Source organism: Solanum tuberosum, unplaced genomic scaffold (assembly GCF_000226075.1).
Source record: "Solanum tuberosum cultivar DM 1-3 516 R44 unplaced genomic scaffold, SolTub_3.0 scf00377, whole genome shotgun sequence".
Taxonomy (NCBI): Eukaryota; Viridiplantae; Streptophyta; class Magnoliopsida; order Solanales; family Solanaceae; genus Solanum; species Solanum tuberosum.
In genome coordinates, this window is record NW_006239302.1 from 276,991 (window position 1) to 298,632 (window position 21,642).

Genomic DNA, 21,642 nt, shown 5'->3' on the forward strand with positions numbered 1-21,642 from the left:
ACCATGTGCAATCAAATTCTCGACAGTGTCAATGATAGAAACTCAGCATATCAATTCTTGGCTTCTACTCCTTTACTTGTATGAGTATTTCAGAGATTCCCTCACTCTCTTTTCTCTCATTTAAATGTCATGTATAGAGATGTCAAATACGTATGACGGGTTAAACCTTATACTACGGTGTATAGGATTGTTATGAAAAGCGGTAGGATACGTTGAAATAATGTTTTGAAGAGAATAATGAGAGCATGACAATGCGAGTTGAGATTTTTGTGGTTAAGCCTCGACCCTTCTAGTCCCATCTAGCTCCATCCCCACTACCACCACTAAGCATATACGTATTTTTTTGTTTTGAGATTGCACAAAAGGCAAGTCTATGATTTTAAACTACTATGGTATCTACAAATGACAAATCGAAAATAACAAATAAATTGTAAATCACAGGTTTATAATAACAAAAAGAGAACTTTGACCGGTCACATCGATCTTCACATGGGGTAGTGTAACTTCCACTCCTTTTCTAGGATTATTCAGTCTTTTACAACAATGTATCAATGCATAACTGGGATGGAAAAAATAAAATCATAATTAAGAAATTTAGAGATATTTTTTAATAACAATATGCTTAATGTAATTTTATTCCGTGTACGTAAATTTAATTCTATTTTATGAAAGTAGATATAGATTGGTTCCAAAATCCCTCTCAAGCCATACATATCAAAGCATTTCGAAAGGTAGTCAATACAAAAGTAAAATAGGCATAACAAAAATTAGGAAAATCATAACATATGATGCTAACAATAAAATAATATGATTGTCGAGTCATAAAAAATAATAAATAATGATAGAAATTGCGAGACAATAAATTACCGTAATGTTACTTCTATTGAAGCTGATATGATCACCTTCCTATTGCTCCTTATTAATATTTTCTGTTTGATATTAAAAAGTGAGACAATATTGACTTGAACTTTCTAGAATATAATATTTTAACTTCTATTTGATGTGATTAATTATTATTTTTTAGAAAAAAAAAACAAAAAGACAATGTCATTGATCGGGTTTTAGTTGCACCAAAGTCCAAACCTACGAGAACCGTGAAATTCAAAAGAAAAAAAAATAACAACAATTACTTGTTAGGCGTATTAAATGAATAATATTTCTCAACTAATTCATACCCATATTGCAACAAATTGAAATAACTTCCACTATTGAAGGTGAAAGCTAGCTTTAAAAAATATAATTCAAGACAATAAATTCTAAATACCCTATTTCTATTTCAATTTTCTCTTAATTTCTACCAAATCATGTGCAAAGATTTACTTAAGTGGCTAAGTACTAATAAATGCTTCACTCGTAATAAATGAACTAATTCGTTCCGAAGCTATTTAATATAAGTAGAGCTTTCTGTTTCAAAATATTTGTTATTTTTCAAAAAGTAAACTAGTTAAATTTTGATCAATAATTTAATCTATATTTTCATTGATTAAACTTATATGAAAAGAATTTTTTATATATAATCTTCAAATATCTAATTAGTTTAATTTAAATATAAAAATTAATAAAATTGACTATCAAACTAAAATGTACATATTATTCTCTCTAGTATAGCCTATAACCATGCTTATTCCCGCTCATTTCCATTTTAATCAGTTTTTTCAAATAAAAACCTCCTCCACCACTCCGCGGCGAGGGCCACCTCCTATCTCCACGTTACACCAACCCAACCACCCCTCCAAATATTTCCCACAAAATACAATATTTTATTTATTTGAAAAAATCAAACTCAGAAAATTCAAACGCCTCCATAGATTCTCACTGTTCTCACCTTCCAACTCCCACGTTTCACCTTTCACAACTTTCCTCTTCCTTTTCTCTGCTGTTCTTCTGCACTCCATTGACGAATTGAAGTTTTTCTCACTGAGCAATTTTGCTGAAAGTGTGAAACATACTTGAAGAAGAACAGCTACACGCAGATAAATTTTTGTGTTACCGATTTTTGGTGGAGCTGAGTGAGTCGGTCAATGTCGGGTTCGTCGTCTAGAGGGAGAAGTACTTCGCCATTTCACCGCCGTAAGCCTTCGAGTCCGTACTCATCTACTTCGTCATCGTCGTCTTTCATGAACGGTAGGCTCATGCCTCGATCCAGCTCTTCCACAGCGACATCGTTTTTGGGCTCCGGAACTGGCGCGAGCTCCAAATCCGTGACTCCTGGACGGAACCGGAGCAATTCGGAGTATTCACGAGGTTATGGAAATCGGACGCCGGTGAGTTATCAGTCAACAGAGGAGTTGATTGCTGAACCAGTTGATATGTCTAGAGCGGGAGAGAGTATTTCAGTCACAGTTAGGTTTCGGCCATTGAGGTAAATGTTAGATCTGCTTGAATTGGTTTCAGTTCATTTGATGTTGGATTGGAGGAATTTAGTTTATTATGCTAGGATTTGAGCTTGGAATTTTGGTATTTCTGGTGGCAGCGAACGAGAATACAACAAGGGGGATGAAATTGCGTGGTATCCTGATGGTGATAAAATTGTACGGAATGAGTATAATGCTGCAACAGCTTTTGCATTTGGTACTATTCTAGTCACTTCCTGATTCTGATTCTGCTCGTATTTTTTTTTGTTTGTATATTCTATTTGTGAGGAGTTTGATATTTATTTTGGTTAGAGTTGCTTAGTTCTTGAAATTCCCTCTCCAAGATGAAATATATTAAGAGTTGATTAATATGTTTTCTTGGATGATTGCTAGACAGAATTTTTGGACCTGATACATGTACACAAGAGGTTTATGAAGTTGCTGCTCGACCTGTGGTACAGGCTGCAATGGAGGGCATAAACGGTATCATACTTACTGGCACTTGTAACACTACATAGAGCAATTTCGTTTTTGGGGCTAAACAGACTGCAACGGCATTATAAAATATTCATACTTAATATGAGTTCCATGATCAGTTATAATTTATTTGTGCACTGTAATGGCTTGACACATAAATTGACATTAGTTGAGTGCTAATAACGTTATATGTCCTCCTGATCTGATGACCTGAATTAGGTTCTTGAAACAATCCTAGGGCTATCATATTGAGCTGAACTGTTATCATTTATGCATTGCAAGTTGCATTAGCAAAATAATTCTATTGTTGCTTAGTTTTTGTAATTTGACACTAGGCCTGCTGTGTATGCAGGCACAGTATTTGCTTATGGTGTTACAAGTAGTGGAAAGACACACACTATGCATGTAAGTTAATATATCCATTGTGCAATCTTCTTTTTGCCTCGAATCGGGGAAGTGCTTCTGATGCTTCTGTTACATCTCCACCAAACAGTTTAGAAGTATTTAATTACTAGCAACTGAAAAAATTCCAGTTAAAGGGTACTGTGTTATCTATCTTTATATCAATATATAGTCAATTTGATGGTTAAAGTTGGTTTTTCAATTGTCTTCAATTTGAGTTTTGCTCACTTCCTACTCCCCTGAACTTTCGAACTTGTGCTGTCTTAATGATGGATCTTTGTTTCCACAGGGAGATCAAAATTCTCCAGGTATAATTCCACTCGCAATTAAGGATGTTTTTAGCATTATTCAAGATGTAAGTGAGTTTACGGTTTACTGATTCTCATTTTGACAATGCACCTCTCTATATGACACTCTTGAGCTCTATAGACCCATTTCTTTTTTAAAAAGGACACTCCATTATCTTTTAGTGTTACTTATTATTGTAATCTGCCTTTCAGACTCCTGGACGTGAATTCTTACTTCGTGTATCATATCTTGAAATCTATAATGAGGTTAGTAGTGGACATCAGCAGATAGTTTCATATTTGAGGACAGGCTTGCATGATTAACAACTATATAGTTTACCAGATGCTCATGCATATATAAGCATCTTTGATGCAGAGGCTGTATCTATGTTTATATTCTGAGGACTGAGCTCATGTGAAATGTGATTCGTCATAGCTGCTACATAAAACAACTTCTTTTAAAGTTAAAGAAGTTGCTCGGACTCGGGTGCGGATCTAGAGGTTGGATCCTTAATGATCTAATTTTTAACATTCGGAGATATGATCTCCGAATCCATGTATGGATACGGGTGCGGGGATTCGCCTAAAAATAGTTAAAATATCTAAAAAAGGAGTTATAAAACCTAAATTATGAGATATTTTGTGGAGAACTTGGTGAGAATCCTAGAAGGAAATTAAAGGAAAAGGAGTGACATAGGAATTTCTATATAAAAGGTATTTCATTTTATTCAATTTCATCTTAGCTTGTATATTGCTTATAGAAATCATTAAAACTGTCTAGTCTTTCCCCATCGATTTTGGTCAAAGTACCCAAAATTGGTTGACCAAATCGGACACGGATCCCACACCCACACCCACACCCATGTTGTGCCGACACGGGTGCGGCACCAAAAGTGAAGAGTCGGAGCAACTTAGAGTCTGTTAAACAATGTGGAAAATTTTGTAGTAGATTTAGAATCTCTCCCGCGCTTGTTGCTTCAGCACTTCCTAATTTCTTGTACTAACTTCATGAACATCTCTCTTTAGGCACTTGTCGTCCCATCCATGTTATAATCTTGTATTGATTCTAGCTAGAGAACATATAAATGCTTTTCTTGTTCACGGTGTCAGGTTATCAACGACTTGCTGGATCCAACGGGACAGAATTTGCGTGTTAGGGAGGACACCCAGGTTGTTATATAATACAACTTTCGTTGCTTCTGGAAATTTGAATTGTCTTTCAATATTTTTGTTTGATGAATAAGTATATTGTTTTTATGAGAGGAATCAAAGAAAAGCTGTGTTCCTATGGGCTAAGACAACCATTTCAGTAAATTTTGAAAATAATAAGATAAGAACAAAAGTGTTTCCTACATGTTATCACATGCCTGAGTCTTGAATTTATCAGGAAAAATATAACTAAACATATTAATACCTATTTAATTCCTGACATGTACCAAGAAATAAACAAAATCTAGCGTTCTTTTTGTCACCTGAAGTATCAAAACCTATCATTACCTACCAGCACTGCAGGTGGTGCTTTTAGCCTGTATTGTTCTACTGGAAAATAGATATTCATGTTTCTCTATCATAGTTCATGATTGTAATGCTGCTGTATGGTTCTTCATTCTTCTATTCTTGCAATTATGCAGGGCACTTATGTTGAAGGTATGAAGGAGGAGGTTGTTTTGTCACCTGGGCATGCTCTTTCATTTATTGCTGCTGGGGAAGGTAATTGTTGAATCTGTTCTTGTTCTTTGTCCGGAAATAACATTTATTCATAGGCAAGATTTTGTGGATCCTGATGCTGATTATATAGGCAAGCTTTTGTGGATCCTGATGTTGATTACATTCTTACTGTTGCAGAGCACCGCCACGTTGGTTCAAACAATTTCAATCTGTTTAGTAGCCGCAGTCATACAATATTCACCTTGGTTAGTGGATAAGGATGTTCACTCGGCCACATTTCTTTGTTTAATCTGAAATTCTGCTTATCTTGTTCACATAAGTGATCGTGAGTTTAAACCCCTCATCCAGCATTAAACATCAGTTTTTTGGTCAGCTGAAGGTTTTAATGTTTTGGTATTCAAGTTATTGAGTTCGAACACAAGTTTTGAGAAGTTACTGTTGCTGTTTCTCGTTATATTTAAGAGGTCTTCTGAAGACAACTATGACATTTTAGAGGTAACAAGTAATTGGGGATTTTTGCTGGGATGGCTTTGTTGTGTTTCCTTCAATGGGCTGTGATTATTTTCTGTTTCATAACCTCCTACTCCTTGTAGTTTAAGTTCGTACTACTGGTAACTGTTGATTATTATTTATCAGTCAAGTTTGACTGTTGTCCCTTTCATCACACATTATGCAGATGATTGAAAGTAGTGCCCACGGTGATGAATATGATGGAGTGATCTTCTCACAGCTTGTATGGTTTCTGGCACTAGTTGTTCAGCATTGAAAATACCAACTGTTGAATGTTAGCATCTAATATTAATTTGCTTTGTCCACAGAACTTGATTGATCTAGCTGGATCTGAGAGCTCTAAAACTGAAACTACAGGGTTACGAAGAAAAGAAGGATCATACATTAACAAAAGTCTCCTGACTCTTGGAACTGTAAGTACTTAACCACTAATTGTTGACAGTTTGTATATGTAGGTTCCCCATAAAAATTGCATGATGACATTTGCCTGTATTCTTAATTGACTTCTCCTTACCTACCTACCGGCATTATTGATCAGTACTTGTGTTCTTTCTTGAGCTTATTGAGGATTATATGAATTCCTGCTTCTGGGTTTATTTCGATCTGACATGTCAATTCTTTTTTCATGTGTTAAGGTCATTGGAAAATTAAGTGAAGGGAAGGCATTTCATGTTCCATATCGAGATTCTAAACTTACTCGCCTGCTACAATCTTCACTTAGTGGGCATGGACATGTTTCTGTGAGTGCAATTAAACACATGTTGTGCATTTTTCATTCTATTGACCTTATGAAACTGCTAGTCTATCCTATTTGATGTGCATCCTCTGCCTCTTAGGCTTTGGTGTTTCTTAAACAACATTTGTTTAATCTAATGCTTCTTGGCATGAAGTGCATTGAAGAGATGACTAATTTCCTGCTTCTTTCTTGATTGTAGCTCATCTGCACTATTACTCCTGCTTCCAGCAATATGGAAGAAACACATAACACGTTAAAGTTTGCAAGCAGGGCTAAGCGTGTCGAGATTTATGCATCTCGCAACAAGGTTTGCCTATCTGAATCATTTCATTTTTATGGAACTACAGTATTGAAGGCTGAATACTGATTATCTTGCTTTCAGATTATTGATGAGAAATCGCTGATCAAGAAATATCAGAAAGAAATATCTTGTCTGAAGGAAGAGCTTGATCAGCTAAGAAGGGGGATGCTTGTAGGAGTCAATCATGAAGAACTTATGACCTTGAAACAACAGGTATGCATTCAAGTCAAATGATTTGATGATGTCACTCACAACTGGTTATCAGGGAAAAAAAAATAACGTACAATTCCATGTTTGATGATGTCTGTGTTAGGTTTCTAAGATGTTTTCTTTGGATGTACTGTCTGTTATCTTAATATGGCACTGTTTGTCTCAGCACAGAGTTTATGAAAGAGGAAAGACTTTTGAAACATAAGCTAAAACAATTAACATACCCAAAGTACCCTTTGTATCTTGTGGTTTAAGGGAAAATAAGAAGTTAAAAATTAATGAGTTCCAATTATGAAAAGGTGTCAATTGTCTTGGAATGGACCAAAAAGGAAAGAGTGCAATGTAAAATGGAACATTGGGTGTAATTGGTTTTGTGTTGTGTTATTATTAACAATCTTTTCACAGTTGGAAGAGGGACAAGTGAAGATGCAGTCAAGGTTGGAAGAGGAGGAGGATGCCAAGGCTGCTCTACTGAGCCGGATACAGAAGCTAACTAAACTGATCCTTGTTTCTTCAAAGAATTCAATTCCTGGGAGTCGATTTGCTTCTGAAGATGATGTACACCGCCCTCTCTATTTATCTTGAGTTCTATTTCCATTTCCCATTCTTTGCCAATTAGAATTCTAGGTGATCATTTCTGAATTTGGATTTTAGGCACATCAGATGTGTTTTGATTTTTGCAAGACTTTTTTCCCCACAAAAACAACAGTATGCCCATAGATATCGAGAACCAAAGATTTAGAATCATTTTTCTAGATTGATCTTTTAATTTTTCAACCTTCAAATATAAAATCTATTTCCTAAATTAATCTTTTTTGTTGTTCACTCTTTCACCAGAAGTTGAATGGTTCAGTGCCCATAGATAGTGAGCACCAAAGAGATTCTTCATCAGAGACTTCTAATTTCAAACACGGAAGATCTTCTAGCAAGTGGAATGATGATATCTCCCAGGCTGGCGGTGTGATTACTGAATCAACTCAGGGGGGTGACCTTGTCACCGGTTCAAAGCTTCCCATAGTATGTTTTCTTCTTCTTAAGACCTTCTAAAGGAAGAGACTTCTTCATTTGTTCTTAATTTCATCTCCTATTTATTGCATATGACCCCTTAATCCTCTGTAGAAATCAAAAGATCTGTGGTTAATAATTGAAGTTGTTATTTTTTAATCCACATGTAGTTAAAGTTTACTCTGATAACTTGCTAAGATCTTTATTTTTGCATGGAGTTTGAATTTTTGATATTTATATATTATTTTCGAGTATTGAATTTTCAAACATTGTTGGATACTTACATTTGGGCATCCTCCCAAGTTGTCTCAGGATTGACTCAATTGAGAAGTTATTACTTTTTTTTCTTTTTCTAATCTGGTCTTCTCCATTACTATTTTTTTTCTTCCAAAGTCTGCCTTTTATTTTTTATTTTTTATGTAATGCATACTTTTCCATTACATATCAAATGGTAATTTTTTCAACTTTTGATATTTTATTTGTTTAATATAGGAAGGAGTTTCATTGTCTGATCAGATGGACCTCCTAGTTGAGCAAGTCAAGATGCTTGCTGGAGAGACTGCATTTAGTACGAGTACATTGAAACGAATGATAGAACAGTCTGTGAATGATCCTGAGAATTCAAAATCTCATATTGAAGTAAGCTTTATTTTGTCTTTGTGGACTGAATCCTTCTAATATGATGTCTGTCGGAAACATCTTCTCTACCTCCACAAAGGTAGGGGTAAGGTTTCTGTACACACTACCTTCCCTAGACTCCACTTGTGGGATTACATTGGGTTTGTTGTTGTTGGACTGACTCCTTCGTACACATGATGGCTAATAATATGATGAGACGTGTATGGCTGCTAAAGCCATTTATTGGGTCTCTCATTAAATATTCTGCAGCTATATTTTGCGGTCAATAATCTTAAAATTTGTAAACATTTTAGATATATATTGTTTGAATTCAAATAAAACTGTATTTGATGTTTCCTTATAAGAAGGCATGGTGTTGGTTTATTTACTAACTTGTGAAACATATTCAGTTCGGCATCTTCACTGGTTTTTAATCCTCAAAGTCCCTAGACGAGCCAATCCTTGATGAGTGTGTAGGATTTCATTCTTTGGCTACTGCAGCTGTTTGATTTTCCTGAAAACAACTTATTGTTTGTGTTCTTGTGTACAAAGCTGTCTCCTGTACTAAGATCTTTACCCACTGTATGCCTAAACTTGTAACAGATTCAAAGTTTGGAGCGTGACATTGAAGGCAAGAGAGAGCAGATGAGGATCTTAGAACAGCGCATTGTTGAAAGTGGTGAAGTATCAATCAGCAGTGCATCCTTAGTTGAAATGCAGCAGGTGATGTCACATTATTCCTTTTTCAACCTCATTGGTTTTCCCTTTTATGGTGATTTGTGTTTGTCTCATAGTTCTAACTTTTGTCAGACTTTGATGAAGCTGATGACGCAATGTAGCGAAAAGGGATTTGAGCTTGAGGTAGTGACCGGATCAGGTCTTCCTTGATTGCATCAATTTAATTATTTTAAAATTAAATCTAAAGAATTTTCTTTTCTATCACATAGTGCAGAACATCTATCATATGAAGTTGTTAAGTATTTTACTTTTTAATACAGATAAAATCAGCAGACAATCGGATTCTCCAGGAAGAGCTGCAGAACAAGGTGAAAAAGCACCATTATTTATCTTTGTTGTAAATCAAATGATAGTCACCTTATTGTTGTTGGTATGCCAGTGGCTGATGCCCAGGATTAATGGGTCTGTCATCTTTTGCTGTTCCAGTGTTTAGAGAACAAGGAACTGCAGGAAACTATTTGTAATCTTGAGCAGCAGCTAGCTGCAGTGAAGGTGGAGAAGTCATACCCCTCAACAGAACAGGGTCTTCTATCAGACAAGTATATTGATGACCTTGAAAAGAAACTCCAGTTGCAGGTGATTTATATTCTTCAGCCCAGGATTTACTGGGTTCGTGTTTGTATTTTGGACTGATTCTTGTGTAAATTCTTGCGGTATATGGCATCTTTTGTTTCTTTTATTATTTTTAGAAGATGGTCTCCCGTAGAGGAGGGATATGGCAGGAGCATATCACATTTAATTAACTGACTAAGCGATGCAGAGCAGAGGAATCATGCCTCAAAAGTCTAATTACGCATTGAGAATCAAACTATAAGACCTATCAAATTTTTTTAATTCTTTCCTTTATATAAAGCCTGAAGAAAGCAAAAGAAAGGGTCTCATTAGTAGCACTTGCAAATGCCTTGAAGTGGATGCGTGATGATATGCTTTTTATGAATGAATTATTTAAGATTTTTTAACTTAGGAATTTAAATCACCTGAGATGCTTAGTTTTTTACATTTGTTCTATTCTATAAAAACATACTGAGCCTGGTGCTGTAACATTCTGCTTTGACATCCATACCTATTCCACGACAAGATTTTGTATTAAGTCGCTGTACATGATGGAGCCTAGACAAACAATCATTTTGTTCATTCAGTTTCTCTATGTTAATCTTTCTATGTTAAACTAATTGCTTTTCCTGCATGAAATTGCGCATTACTCGGTATTTCTACATTAGAGTTCTTCAATCTTCTATTAGTGTGATATCTACAGCAATTAAAAGACTAAATCTATCTAGCTCTGCTTATTTAGCTTTCTTGTGAATACAGACACTGGGTATGTTGTTATTGTTAATACAGACACTTTAACGTCCCTGCATTTCTTTAAATGTTTCTATAAAATGGTTCTGATAAGTTTGTTGCTTGAGCAGGTTATTGAGAATGATAAGTTGAAGTTGGAACTAGTTCAGAGTGTAGAGGAGAGTAGTGGATTGCGAGTACAGAACCAGAAATTGTTTCAAGAGACCTCATATGCAAAAGAATTAGCATCTGCTGCGGCAGTTGAACTTAAAAATTTGGCTGGTGAAGTGACAAATCTATCGATACAGAATACAAAACTCGAGAAAGAACTGTTGGCCGCTCGACAGGCATTAAATTCTAGGAGCACCATTGCACAAACTGGTAATGTTCGCCACCGAAAGCATGGCGAAAACCTATGGCAAGGACGTAGAAGTCGGGTTTCTGACCGAGAAAGTGAAGTTCCTGGAGTTGTTCGTGATGGATTTGGCACATGGGATCTAGATACTAAAGATTTAAAAATGGAGTTGCAGGCAAGAAAACAACGTGAGGCAGTTCTTGAGGCCGCCTTGGTTGAGAAGGAAATACTTGAAGATGAGTACCGGAAAAAGGTTGAAGAGGGAAAGAGAAGGGAGGCAGCTCTGGAAAATGATTTAGCAAATATGTGGGTGCTCATTTCTCAGCTAAGGAAAAAGAATGGTGACACGCAAGATGTAAAGACAGTAACAGGAAGGCAGAATGTTGGAAGAGGCAATATGAATGATCCAGAAATGTTTGATAGTGAGTACAATGACCCCATCCTCGATGATGGACAAACCGTGGATCATGCAACCTCTGTTGCTGAGATTCTGAAGGAAGACCCTCTTGTTGCCCACTTGAAGGTAATTATGTTGATCCTTTTTTTAAAAATAAAAAATAAAAAAATTTGTGTTTATCCTTTTCTTGCCACTTAGCACTTGTATCTAGTACATGAACGTGTCAGGGTGTGTCCTTGTCATTTGTCTGAGTTGAAGCTATGTATACTTCCAAAAGCTAGCTAATTTCCTTGTGTTTGTGCATCATACACCCATAATGAGGCTAGATAAGCTTTATTTTACTTTTCCTCTCTAACATGGTCATTTTTGTCTATTCAGTTGTAAAAACAAGTGTGAGATATACTTTGGATCCAGTAAGATATGCAAGCTTTTTGGAAGATAGGAAGGTTAGATTTTAGTAGCACACCAGAGGGGTGGGGAGAATAAGTGTCCAACATCTGCAAGTCATGGGTTTTAATATACATTTATTCCAACTGTCCCATTTTTTATCTCGTGTTTGACTGATTATGGCGTTTAAGTTGTTAATATTACTTGAATTTGATTTTAGTGATAACAGGAGATAATATCAAAGTAATGGTTGAAAAGTCAGTTCAGTAGAATATATCACATCAAAGTTTCAAATGTGGATTGTGTGATTAATTTTCATTCTTGCAAGTTGTGTAGAAATAGACTAGTGTCAAACATTTTGAACATCTCAAAATATAAATTGTCATCATAAATTGAAAAATGGAAAGCATTTAGTTTTTAGTCGGTTGTCGTTCCATGAGGCTTCTAGCATAGTAATGCTTTTACTTCAGTGCTTCTGAAATGTTTCAATGAATCATAACTAGGAGCCACAATGTTAGCCCTTTTATGCTCTGCTCCTTGTCAATCTTTGGAGGCGGCTGTTTCTGGCTATCCTACTGTTCTTGACTGGGATATAATTAACAGTAGTAATGCAAGAAAATGTTGAACGGACAGTTGGTTTTAGTTGTAAAAGAAAACATATTTACTTTTGACAGTCAAATAGATTGTAATTCTTAGAAGAATTTGACATTGTAATGTAATATTATTATCGAAATTGTGTGTAGCGTTTTGAGATAAAATCTAAAATGGGAAATGTGATATAACATGGGTAACAGAATAGCTGTTAGTGCTTAGGTTCTTGCATAGGTAGAAGCTACTAATAACAACTGTTGTTTCTTTAGGTTCCTTGATGACTCAATATAACATGAAGTATTAAAGATCTTTTACGTGTGCGCCATCAGGCTCGAACGCAAGAGATGAAGGAAAAGGACCACACATATGTGGGGAATGCAGATGCAAATTCACATGTATGTAAAGTCTGTTTCGAATCACTAACTTCTGCAATGCTCCTTCCTTGCCGACATTTTTGCTGTAAGTCAACTTTCTCATTATGTGCTCAGATTATCCTCTCTCCCTTGGATAGGATCTGTCTAATGTCGACTTGATTTGCAGTGTGTAAATCTTGTTCCCTGGCCTGTGCTGAGTGTCCAATCTGTCGAACTGAAATTGCAGATAGGATTTTTGTCTTTACTTGAGACGCCATTTCAAGTGCTTGAGCTTTGGTGAAAGGTTGGTGGCTGTTTCATCATGAATTCCCATTCTATTTTACAAATATGCATAAATTCTGAAGTCAACTTGCAATAAGGTGCTTACTTTTCTCCCTCTCTTTGTAGGAAGGTTCTCTTCGCACTTGTGAAACTCACTTTCTCATGACAATTCTTTAAATGGATTAACTGTATGTAATGTCAAAGCAGTATACCTTTTCCCCCACTTATCCACCAAGTAACTGTAAATTAAGAAAGATAAGGGGACAAAGGAAACAGTCGAATTAGTAAATTTGAACTCTGGGAGTAGCTTCTGGCCACAGTTTGATCTCCTCACTTCAGCTGTAGTATATAGAGAACACAACTGCAATGACAATGTTGCGTCGTGTAAGTAAAATATTTTGAGCTTGTACATCATTGGGGCTATATTCTTGTTCTCTTTGGTCTGACATTTCTTTATTTGTTATTCCACATGGTATATTTCTTTTTGGTTTCTTGGTCATTCGGAAGTCAAATCTTTACTGGAATTGCATTTTTGTTTTTCTACTAACTTGCCTTTCTTCAATGTCTTAAACATGTAATAATCAGAAGCATTATCTAGCTCGCCAGCTAGTCTGGTTTATGTAATCCTTACTTGCAATGTGATATGTGAATACTTAGGATATCAATAATCATACGTAGATATTACATTAGATTTGTGTGAAGTGATTGGGTGAGCATTTTGTAAGGTCACATTTTACTTCAAATTGGGTAGGATGCTTTAGGAGTGGGGTTTGTAGACAAGTTATATCAAAAGATTTAACGCATAACTAATATGAATACTATTTCTACCGAACACTCTGTTATTAATGAATTTTTCCAATAGTAGCCAAACATCCCATTACCCTCGTTAAATTAATATTCTCATATGAGTTTTTAGGAAGGTCACACTGGATCGGTCTATTGGTGTAAAACTCAATTGGGAATAACGCATAGCCATGATACTATACTAACATTAGACCATATTCTACGAGTCTTTTCAGTATGTTTAAACAATTTATGTACTAATATTGAGAAGCTCGAATAGTACATAATCTAAAATTTTGAATATAAGATGAAATGTGTTCAAATAGAGCAATCAAAATGAATAGTGAAAATTCATATTTCAACTAGTTATTTTGATTGTCGTTGTGCATTAACGTGGTGTAGATTATAGATGATTGAACTGACATTGATTGCCTAGAAAGATCGCTGTTGAAAATCTTTGCTTGCCATTGGACGCTGCTGGTGGGATAATTTTATAAACAAAAGGAAAATAAAAAAACAATGCAGATAATCTTTGCATCAATCTCCCATAAAGAATTGATTTGGCAATGAATACTTGAAACAAATAGGAATACCATATTCAATAATCAAAGCGGGTAATAGGCACAAGGCTATCCCACTAGCATTACAAAAAGATTGGTCTCCCACAAAGCAAAACAAAAAGTACCCCAGATCTGTTAAAACCCATTCCCATTCAGATTAACATATTGCAACAAGTCCAAGTGATTTGACTTGCAAAAAAACAAATAACAAAAAAAAGAACAGTGGGGCTTTAACTTACAACATGTGTTACATGTCCAAAAACAAAGCAACTGGTCAAAGTTAGCAACCAAAAGAAAAGGTCAGATGGCAATTTGTATAACAGTTTTCTTAATATCTCAAAAGATATTATGCCCTTTAGTATTACCAAGTCTGTCTTATGAGTTGCTTGGTAGATGGAGAGTTGATCTGAGGAACAGGTACTCCATTTGATATTAAGAGGTATCCCCACTTACTGTAGTGGAAAAAAAACTACACAGCTGGTCGTATCTGATCAAAATTCTGCAATCAAACAGCATCATTTAGTTGCAAGTTCTGAACATTTTATTGTATTCGAAAAATGGTCAAATATGTCATCAGTTGGTCTAAAAATGCCCCTTTCGTTAATAATTTAATCCCATATTTCGAGTTGTGTCGGTCTGTAGCATTTTTATACACATAAAACGAGAAAGTAGCGATGTCTTGTGACATTCCTCTGCAAAAGGTGTCACCATCATTATCGTCAGTGAATATAAGTTAAATCCGTAAAAAAAAGAAACACTTACCATATGAAGAAGAAGAGGGATATTCAAGAAAATCTTCAACATGCCAACCAGGAAGAGTCTCAGTCAAATATTCTGATATGCTACTAGTTGAAACAGAACCCTCTTGTACATGATAATCAACTTGAAAATAATTAGGTGTCGATTCTGTAGTACTCGAAATCGAATTACTCTTCATCCCAAAATTACCACTACGTGCTTTAAAATTATTTGTACCAGCATTACTTGCAGCAGATCCAGTTGGGGATATTGAATTTTGGTTATTAGAATTAGAAGCAAGTACATCAGAAGAGAGCTGAACTCCACTTAGAAGAAATCTGTTGTGTTTCTTTGTATGTTCATTTGCTTTGTGTATAGGCAAGTCACATTCTTTGCAAAGAATTGCTCTATCTTCTTTACAAAATAGCAGTGCACGTCTTTCCTAAAAATAAAATACAATAAGAAATAAATGTTAATTTCTACATTATACACCATAAAATTAAAGAAGTTTTACTATCCGCCCATATTTTATACTCACTACTAAAAACAAAGGTTCAGTGAGAAATATGTGTTATAGATCATGATTTTTCCTCTCATTTTCTATCAAACTAGCTCACCGGAGGAAATGCATGGTGAGAAATAAATTTGTACTAGCTATATTAGTCTGAAACTTCCTAATTTTTTTCATATGATAATATTACTATTTTTTTCTTTTCCCACTGATTCAATCAAAATATCTATGGAATAGCCACAAAATATTTTTCAATAGAAAAATAGTAATTGTCGGTTGTGCAAAAATTTTACACCACAGTATATTTCTCAGATAGTTACTCACTAGTCACTAATAGTTATTATCTCAAAAAGTTACCTTTCTTATTTCAATTTTCTTCCCCAAAGAAAGTGATATTTTGATTGATGTAATAATTTTAAATTTAGTGATCATTCATAAAATCAACTCGAAGTTCGTACTAGTGGGGAATATTATTAGTACCTGGCAAATGTCACAAAGAGGAGAATCTTTGAAAGAAGGATGAATTAGAGAAAAACGAAGATGTTTGCTTGCAAGCTTGTTGGCATGATGCACTTGATAATCACAGCTTTGGCAAAGTGTGGCTTCATCTGCTGAACAATAAACTGATGCCTCTTCTTTATCACAAACATCACATTGAATCTTCATTTTCTTTTTCTTTTTAATAATTGTACTGTTTCCCTAAAGAGATGTATATATATAGTTAGAAACTTAGAATAGAAGGGAGTAAATTTGGGAAAGAGACAAAATATTATGGGCACAAAGGGAGTTGTATTCGTTGTGGGCTCACACCTAAAGTCTCTGAAGAGTTTCAGAAAATATATTTAAATTTCTCTTTCATTGACTGAATAAAGAGAAAGCTCTGGAAATAAAAGACAACTGCTTCTATAATGTCCAAATAAATGTAAAGACAAAATAACCAAACAAGTTGCCTATTTTTTTTAAAAACACTTTATAAAAAGCTTTCGCACTCTCACCACTCAATGGTTCAATAATATTCCAGCCAAAGTTAATAAAATTTAAGCTATTCCTTTTCATGGAGCTACCTATACATTTGACCGTTCGGTCAAAATTATTTGCCTTGAAAAATTCTTTTCTGATAATGAATGGCGGTGAGATTCTATCTCATGATCTTAAATATCATATTAAAGTGTGTGTAGATTAAGTTATTAAAAAAAGTATAATTCTATTATTTAATTGTATTCTCAATAATAATATTCCGATACATTGGTCAAACGGTATATATGGACACAAACTTATCCAAACATTACCATTACATTTATTATATTTTTTAAAAAAAACAAGGGAAACAACATTTTTAGTCCTTGTGTTAAGGCTATATTCTTATTTTAGTCCTTGTGTTATCTAACTTAGCACTATTAACCTTCAATTATATCAAGTGAGTGATTTTAACAGAAAGTTCACTGCTAAAAGAGGTAATTCGAGTATTTCATTTTAATTATTTTTTTGTTACCATACTTATAAGTTTCCTTAAGCTTCAATTTTACTTGTAATCAGTTGGAAGAGTTGGTTTTATAATACATTCAGTTCAGATTATCACTGCTGTCGAAACTGACAACAATTGAATGGAATTCTTCGAGATAAATTGAAGATGTGTAGATTCTAAGATATAATTGAGAGCATTGAATTTATGTGGTGCTTCTGATGATGCTAACAATTTTTTTTATTTCTAATCAAAGTTGAATATGGTGTGTTACCATACAGATCCTTAGGGTGTTTGAAATTGAGTTCTTCTGGTAGCTTGAAGTTTACAAATAGTATATTTGGAATCATATTTTCACATATACAAATAATTTGCATAACATTAAGGAAAAACAATTCAAAGTATTCTGGTATATTTGTTGAGATATTTTTCTTTGTCTATTACATGAAATTTTGAATTATTCAACTTAAAAGAGTACTCACATGATGGAGTGGATTTCAACCCACTTTTAGAACGCAATTCCATTGCACATCCACACCAAATAGATCGAGATTTTTTTGGTGTGCAAAACTAGGGTTGAACTAGTTTATGCAGCAAATAATTTTTTTTTAAAAGTTTTCTATTTCTCAAGCAATAACTTTTAAATACTCAAATTTCCCCTTTTAGCAGTGAACTCTCTGTTAATTTTTTTGGATCTGTTAGTTGAGGGATTAAAATCACTCAATTGATATAATTGAAGGTTAATAATGCTAAGTTAGATAACACAAAGACTAAAATAAGAACATAGACGTGAAAATGGGGCATTGGTGCATGGGATAGGATGAAGTTGTTTTTATCCCATTTATTGATATTGATTGATCGATACGGTGATACCCTCTTAAGCTTTGAAATTGGAAAATGGAAATTAACATGTAAAAGGTAGATCTTTATAAATATTTTGGTACAAGCTAAGCCATTTATTTTACTTTGTTAGATAGATCTACCTAGTTAAATATTTGTGTAATAAGACCAAGCCATTTATATTAGTGTAGATATTTCCAAATTATTTAGGAAGAGTACCAAAATAATAAATATTTCCAAATATAATTGGTATAGATAGGGGGACATGGAATATGTATAAATGCTAAAGTATGTCAGTTTATGGGCAAGCAAAGCCAGTTGCTTTCACTTTAATTAGTTTCTCTTGCAAAAATTAAAAGGGGTGGGTGGGTGTTTGGTTGGCTTTGACAGCTACTATTTGAATTCACATCTTACTAGGGTTAAACCTAATAATGTCGAACTGATAATTGTATAACATATGGCTACACTTAATATGTGCTATTTACCCCTATATAGATTATCTAGCCAGCCTCTCTTTCAAATCTTTTATTATATTCTATTTTTATATTATTTTTTTAAGTCAACGAATTATTATTTTGGATTTTTCACTCGATGTCTGATGCCTATTTTGGGGTCTCGATCCATTTAGATTATGTTGTGGAGGTTATAACAGAAGTTATCAGTCGATCGAGTACAAGAAAAGAAATTCTTGGGTCAAAGATTGTACAAGAAACACTTTCTTCGGTTCAGTTAGTATTCAAGGTTCAAATCTGAAATCCTTAATAAAAGGCGAAGGGATCATTTTAATCCCCAGTGATAATTTTACAAATTAAAAGGTTGATAAATGACCAATTTTGACTGATTGATTACATTGACGAACAATGTTGGAGACTTGGAGGTATGTAAAAGTTCAAACAAATAAGTATTTTAAGTTGAAGTTTGAAAAGGTAAAAGACAAGGCCGGTGACATTTTTTGAAAGCTTTCTTGTGGTTGGAGGCACATTTTTCTAATATCAAGATTCAAACATCAAAGAGAGAAAAGAACAATTGTGCCAAATACGACTAAATCAAGCTTTTCAAATTTAATGACTTTGGCCAATGAAAATTCGATGGTTACAGAGTAAAATGCCCTACATTATTAATTAGTTCACACTTGAAGCTTTTCTAAAATGGCACTTGAACATTCGTTCACTTAAATATATATCTTCATCTTGAACAAAATTCTATATGATCCATTATTATGAATTTGGGTTTATCTAGAGATTTAGTGCATTGTGATTTTGAAGATTTATTCTATGTCACTTACATCATCCGTTATTCATGAAAAACAAAATCCATAGCCTGTTTTTTTTTTTAATGTGTATGTCAAAGTTAGGGGTAAAGATAGTGTTTTTAGACAAATAAAGACTAGTAAAACTAGTTCCACATGTTATTTATACTAGCCTTACCAAATTATTAACTCTAATAATAATACTAGTTACGGGCTAAAATGACTAATAAAATAAAGGAGTTGAAATAATATTATGCATCTTTTGCCAAGTTCACAATGTTTTTCCTCAAAAATCCGTATTAATAAGACTTAAAGAGTATGAATGTGAAATTTTATTCATCCATCAAATAAGATCAACTTTCAAATTATGTCCGATCCAAACACAATATACATTTAAGAACAAATTAAAAAAAAATAGTTTTTCCACCTTATAATTGGTGCCCATTAATAATTATTGGTTATTAAATCCTTCTTATAGCTGTTAATTTTGGATTATTAAATCTTGATCATGTAGTTGGTGGAAAGGTTGGAGAAAGAATAATTCAATATTATTATTCTCGAAAAAGATACTATGTTTTTATTATTAAAAAAAATAGAAAAAGAGTACTTGGTAGGGAAGAATAAGCACTAAATGACAAATTACACTTTTCCAGGATTGGGATATGGATGAGATTTTTAGAACATCTTAGAAGGAAAATTTAAAATATTTAAAAATTGTATATATGCAACTTGTTGAAACTCATTGATTGGATGAGAACTCAGAAGATAAGAAACAAAAGTATCATAAAAATATTGTACTATATAAATATTTAAAAATTAGATGATGGTGGATATGACATTATGTTGAAGAATTAATTTAATGCTTTTAGGGTCGTTTGGTAGGCCGCATTAAAAGAAATAATTCATGTATTATGTATGGTATTATTTAGTACTATGTTTGGTAGGAACTTGAGCCTATATATAACTAATCCATGGATTAGCTATACATCCTATATGGTATTATATGATGTATTACTAATACCTTCCATTTGGAGGTATTAGAAATACATAGGATATAATACCATGTGATAAGTCTATATAAAGACAAAAATATCCCTCAAATCATTTTAATTATTTTTTCATTTTCTTGATTTTATGTTTTATATTTTTACTAGTAAAATTATTTAAATAAATTAGCTTACAAATTATTTAGAGAGAGTTCTTTGTTACTAAATATATCCAATACAAATCGATACAAATTTGAAATGTGAGTTATTTAACATTTACTAATTAAAAGGCAAATATATCACTAACTATTTGTATTTTGAACAATTTAAAAAATTACATACTTATTAAAACTATAACTTGCAATTTTTATGTGTAAATGCAGATGATTTATTCAATTTTACCATTGTTGACCGTCTTTTTAATTTTAAAAGCAGTTGGTTTATCTTTTTTAAATTGAAAATTGACATTTTGTGAGTGATCAATTTATTAAGATGAAAATTATTTATCCTCAAATAATTCAAGTAGAAAATTGGAAACATGACAACAAAATTATTCTTCTCATAGCTAGTTAGAACGCCATATAAAAAAAATATTTTCCGGCAATTATCTACCTTGACCCAATTACATAACAATTCAAGGGTATAGTTGGAAAGAAGATCTTAAAAGAGTTTTAATCCAAACACAAGTTGGGGTTGAAAATAATGAATCAAACACTTGATAAAAATAAACCCTGCATTACTAATTCCTACACTACTAATCGCTGCATTATTAATCCTTGCATTACTAATCCCTGCATTATTCATTTTTTAACCAAACGACCCCTTAAAGTTTCAATTTCTAATGGTTTCTCACATGGAACTGGATTTTGAGGATCAAAAGTGATGCCTATGGGCCATACGCAATGTACTAGAAAGTTGAAACCATACGTTTTTTTGCTCATCTCTGGGTTTTTTCTTAAATCAAGAAAATATGGAGATAGAGAAAAATAGACCACTCATCGTGATGAAGAGAAAAATATTACAGTATACTCTTGAATGGAATTAATTAGAAAATACTTTGGTCCTATTAATTTCTGAATTATTCAAATCAGAAAAATAGACCATTCATATAGTATATATTTTCTTTCACAATTGCTTAATTATTCATAGTTAATTATGAATTATTCATAATATTTAAAGTTATATTTTCCATCTTTTGTGACTACTTATTAGCTTTTGGAAAATATATTAGAGCTATGAAAATGTATGATAAATGATAAAATAAGATTATTAAATAATAAGTAAAGATAAAATAAAAAATATTAAGGTAAAGACGCGATTATACCAAATCGATTGTTATATAAAATTGGACTTTGTATTGTTACCTAACAATGCACTTAAACAATATGATACAATATGATTCCAAGTAACAATCAAAACAAACATGATATTTGAACTAATGATATAAGAGGCGAACCCAGGATTTGAAGATAGGGGGCACTACTAAGAGTGACTCAAGGGTAAGGCTAGGAGTGACTTCAAATAGGGGGCACTACTATGAGTGACTCAAGGGTAAGGCTAG

The 21,642-nt window shown here is 33.5% G+C and overlaps 2 protein-coding genes across 5 annotated transcripts; one reads left to right on the top strand and one right to left on the bottom strand.

Moving 5' to 3' along the window:
• Positions 1-1,773: 1,773 nt before the first annotated feature.
• On the top strand, positions 1,774-13,398 carry LOC102583157 (kinesin-related protein 11). 4 transcript variants are annotated; one of them, XM_006361950.2, is made up of 25 exons: positions 1,774-2,362; positions 2,474-2,571; positions 2,748-2,837; positions 3,184-3,236; positions 3,523-3,588; positions 3,734-3,787; positions 4,631-4,690; positions 5,152-5,230; positions 5,366-5,433; positions 5,865-5,921; positions 6,007-6,111; positions 6,334-6,438; positions 6,634-6,741; positions 6,817-6,948; positions 7,351-7,503; positions 7,783-7,962; positions 8,443-8,589; positions 9,172-9,291; positions 9,379-9,429; positions 9,567-9,614; positions 9,733-9,882; positions 10,719-11,465; positions 12,647-12,776; positions 12,858-12,974; positions 13,079-13,398. In XM_006361950.2, exons 1-24 carry the CDS (start codon positions 2,022-2,024, stop codon positions 12,938-12,940), a joined length of 3,225 nt encoding a protein of 1,074 aa, XP_006362012.1. In that variant the 5' UTR covers positions 1,774-2,021; the 3' UTR covers positions 12,941-12,974; positions 13,079-13,398. The 4 variants fall into 4 exon arrangements, with proteins under 4 accessions (XP_006362012.1, XP_006362013.1, XP_015158271.1 ...); XM_006361951.2 differs by lacking the exons at positions 12,858-12,974; positions 13,079-13,398 and having other exon boundaries at positions 12,587-12,736; XM_015302785.1 differs by lacking the exons at positions 12,647-12,776; positions 12,858-12,974; positions 13,079-13,398 and adding an exon at positions 11,718-11,850.
• Positions 13,399-14,350: 952 nt separating this feature from the next.
• Positions 14,351-16,238, bottom strand: LOC102593748 (B-box zinc finger protein 20). Its single transcript, XM_006361981.2, has 3 exons — positions 16,025-16,238; positions 15,058-15,475; positions 14,351-14,794 (listed from the first exon to the last, which is right to left on the bottom strand). The coding sequence occupies exons 1-3, from the start codon at positions 16,208-16,210 to the stop codon at positions 14,787-14,789; spliced, it is 612 nt and encodes a 203-aa protein (XP_006362043.1). The 5' UTR covers positions 16,211-16,238; the 3' UTR covers positions 14,351-14,786.
• Between the last annotated feature and the right edge of the window lie 5,404 nt (positions 16,239-21,642).

What these genes read in the sequence shown, in the direction of transcription:
- LOC102583157 (XM_006361950.2), top strand. Translation starts at nt 2,022, where the DNA reads ATGTCGGGTTCGTCGTCTAGAGGGAGAAGTACTTCGCCATTTCACCGC. An exon ending in GTGGGCATGGACATGTTTCT is followed by an intron (nt 6,439 to 6,633) that starts GTGAGTGCAATT and finishes TCTTGATTGTAG; the next exon opens with CTCATCTGCACTATTACTCC. An exon ending in AAAAGAAACTCCAGTTGCAG is followed by an intron (nt 9,883 to 10,718) that starts GTGATTTATATT and finishes TTGCTTGAGCAG; the next exon opens with GTTATTGAGAATGATAAGTT.
- LOC102593748 (XM_006361981.2), bottom strand. Translation starts at nt 16,210, where the DNA reads ATGAAGATTCAATGTGATGTTTGTGATAAAGAAGAGGCATCAGTTTAT. An exon ending in CTCTTTGTGACATTTGCCAG is followed by an intron (nt 15,476 to 16,024) that starts GTACTAATAATA and finishes TTTTATTTTTAG; the next exon opens with GAAAGACGTGCACTGCTATT.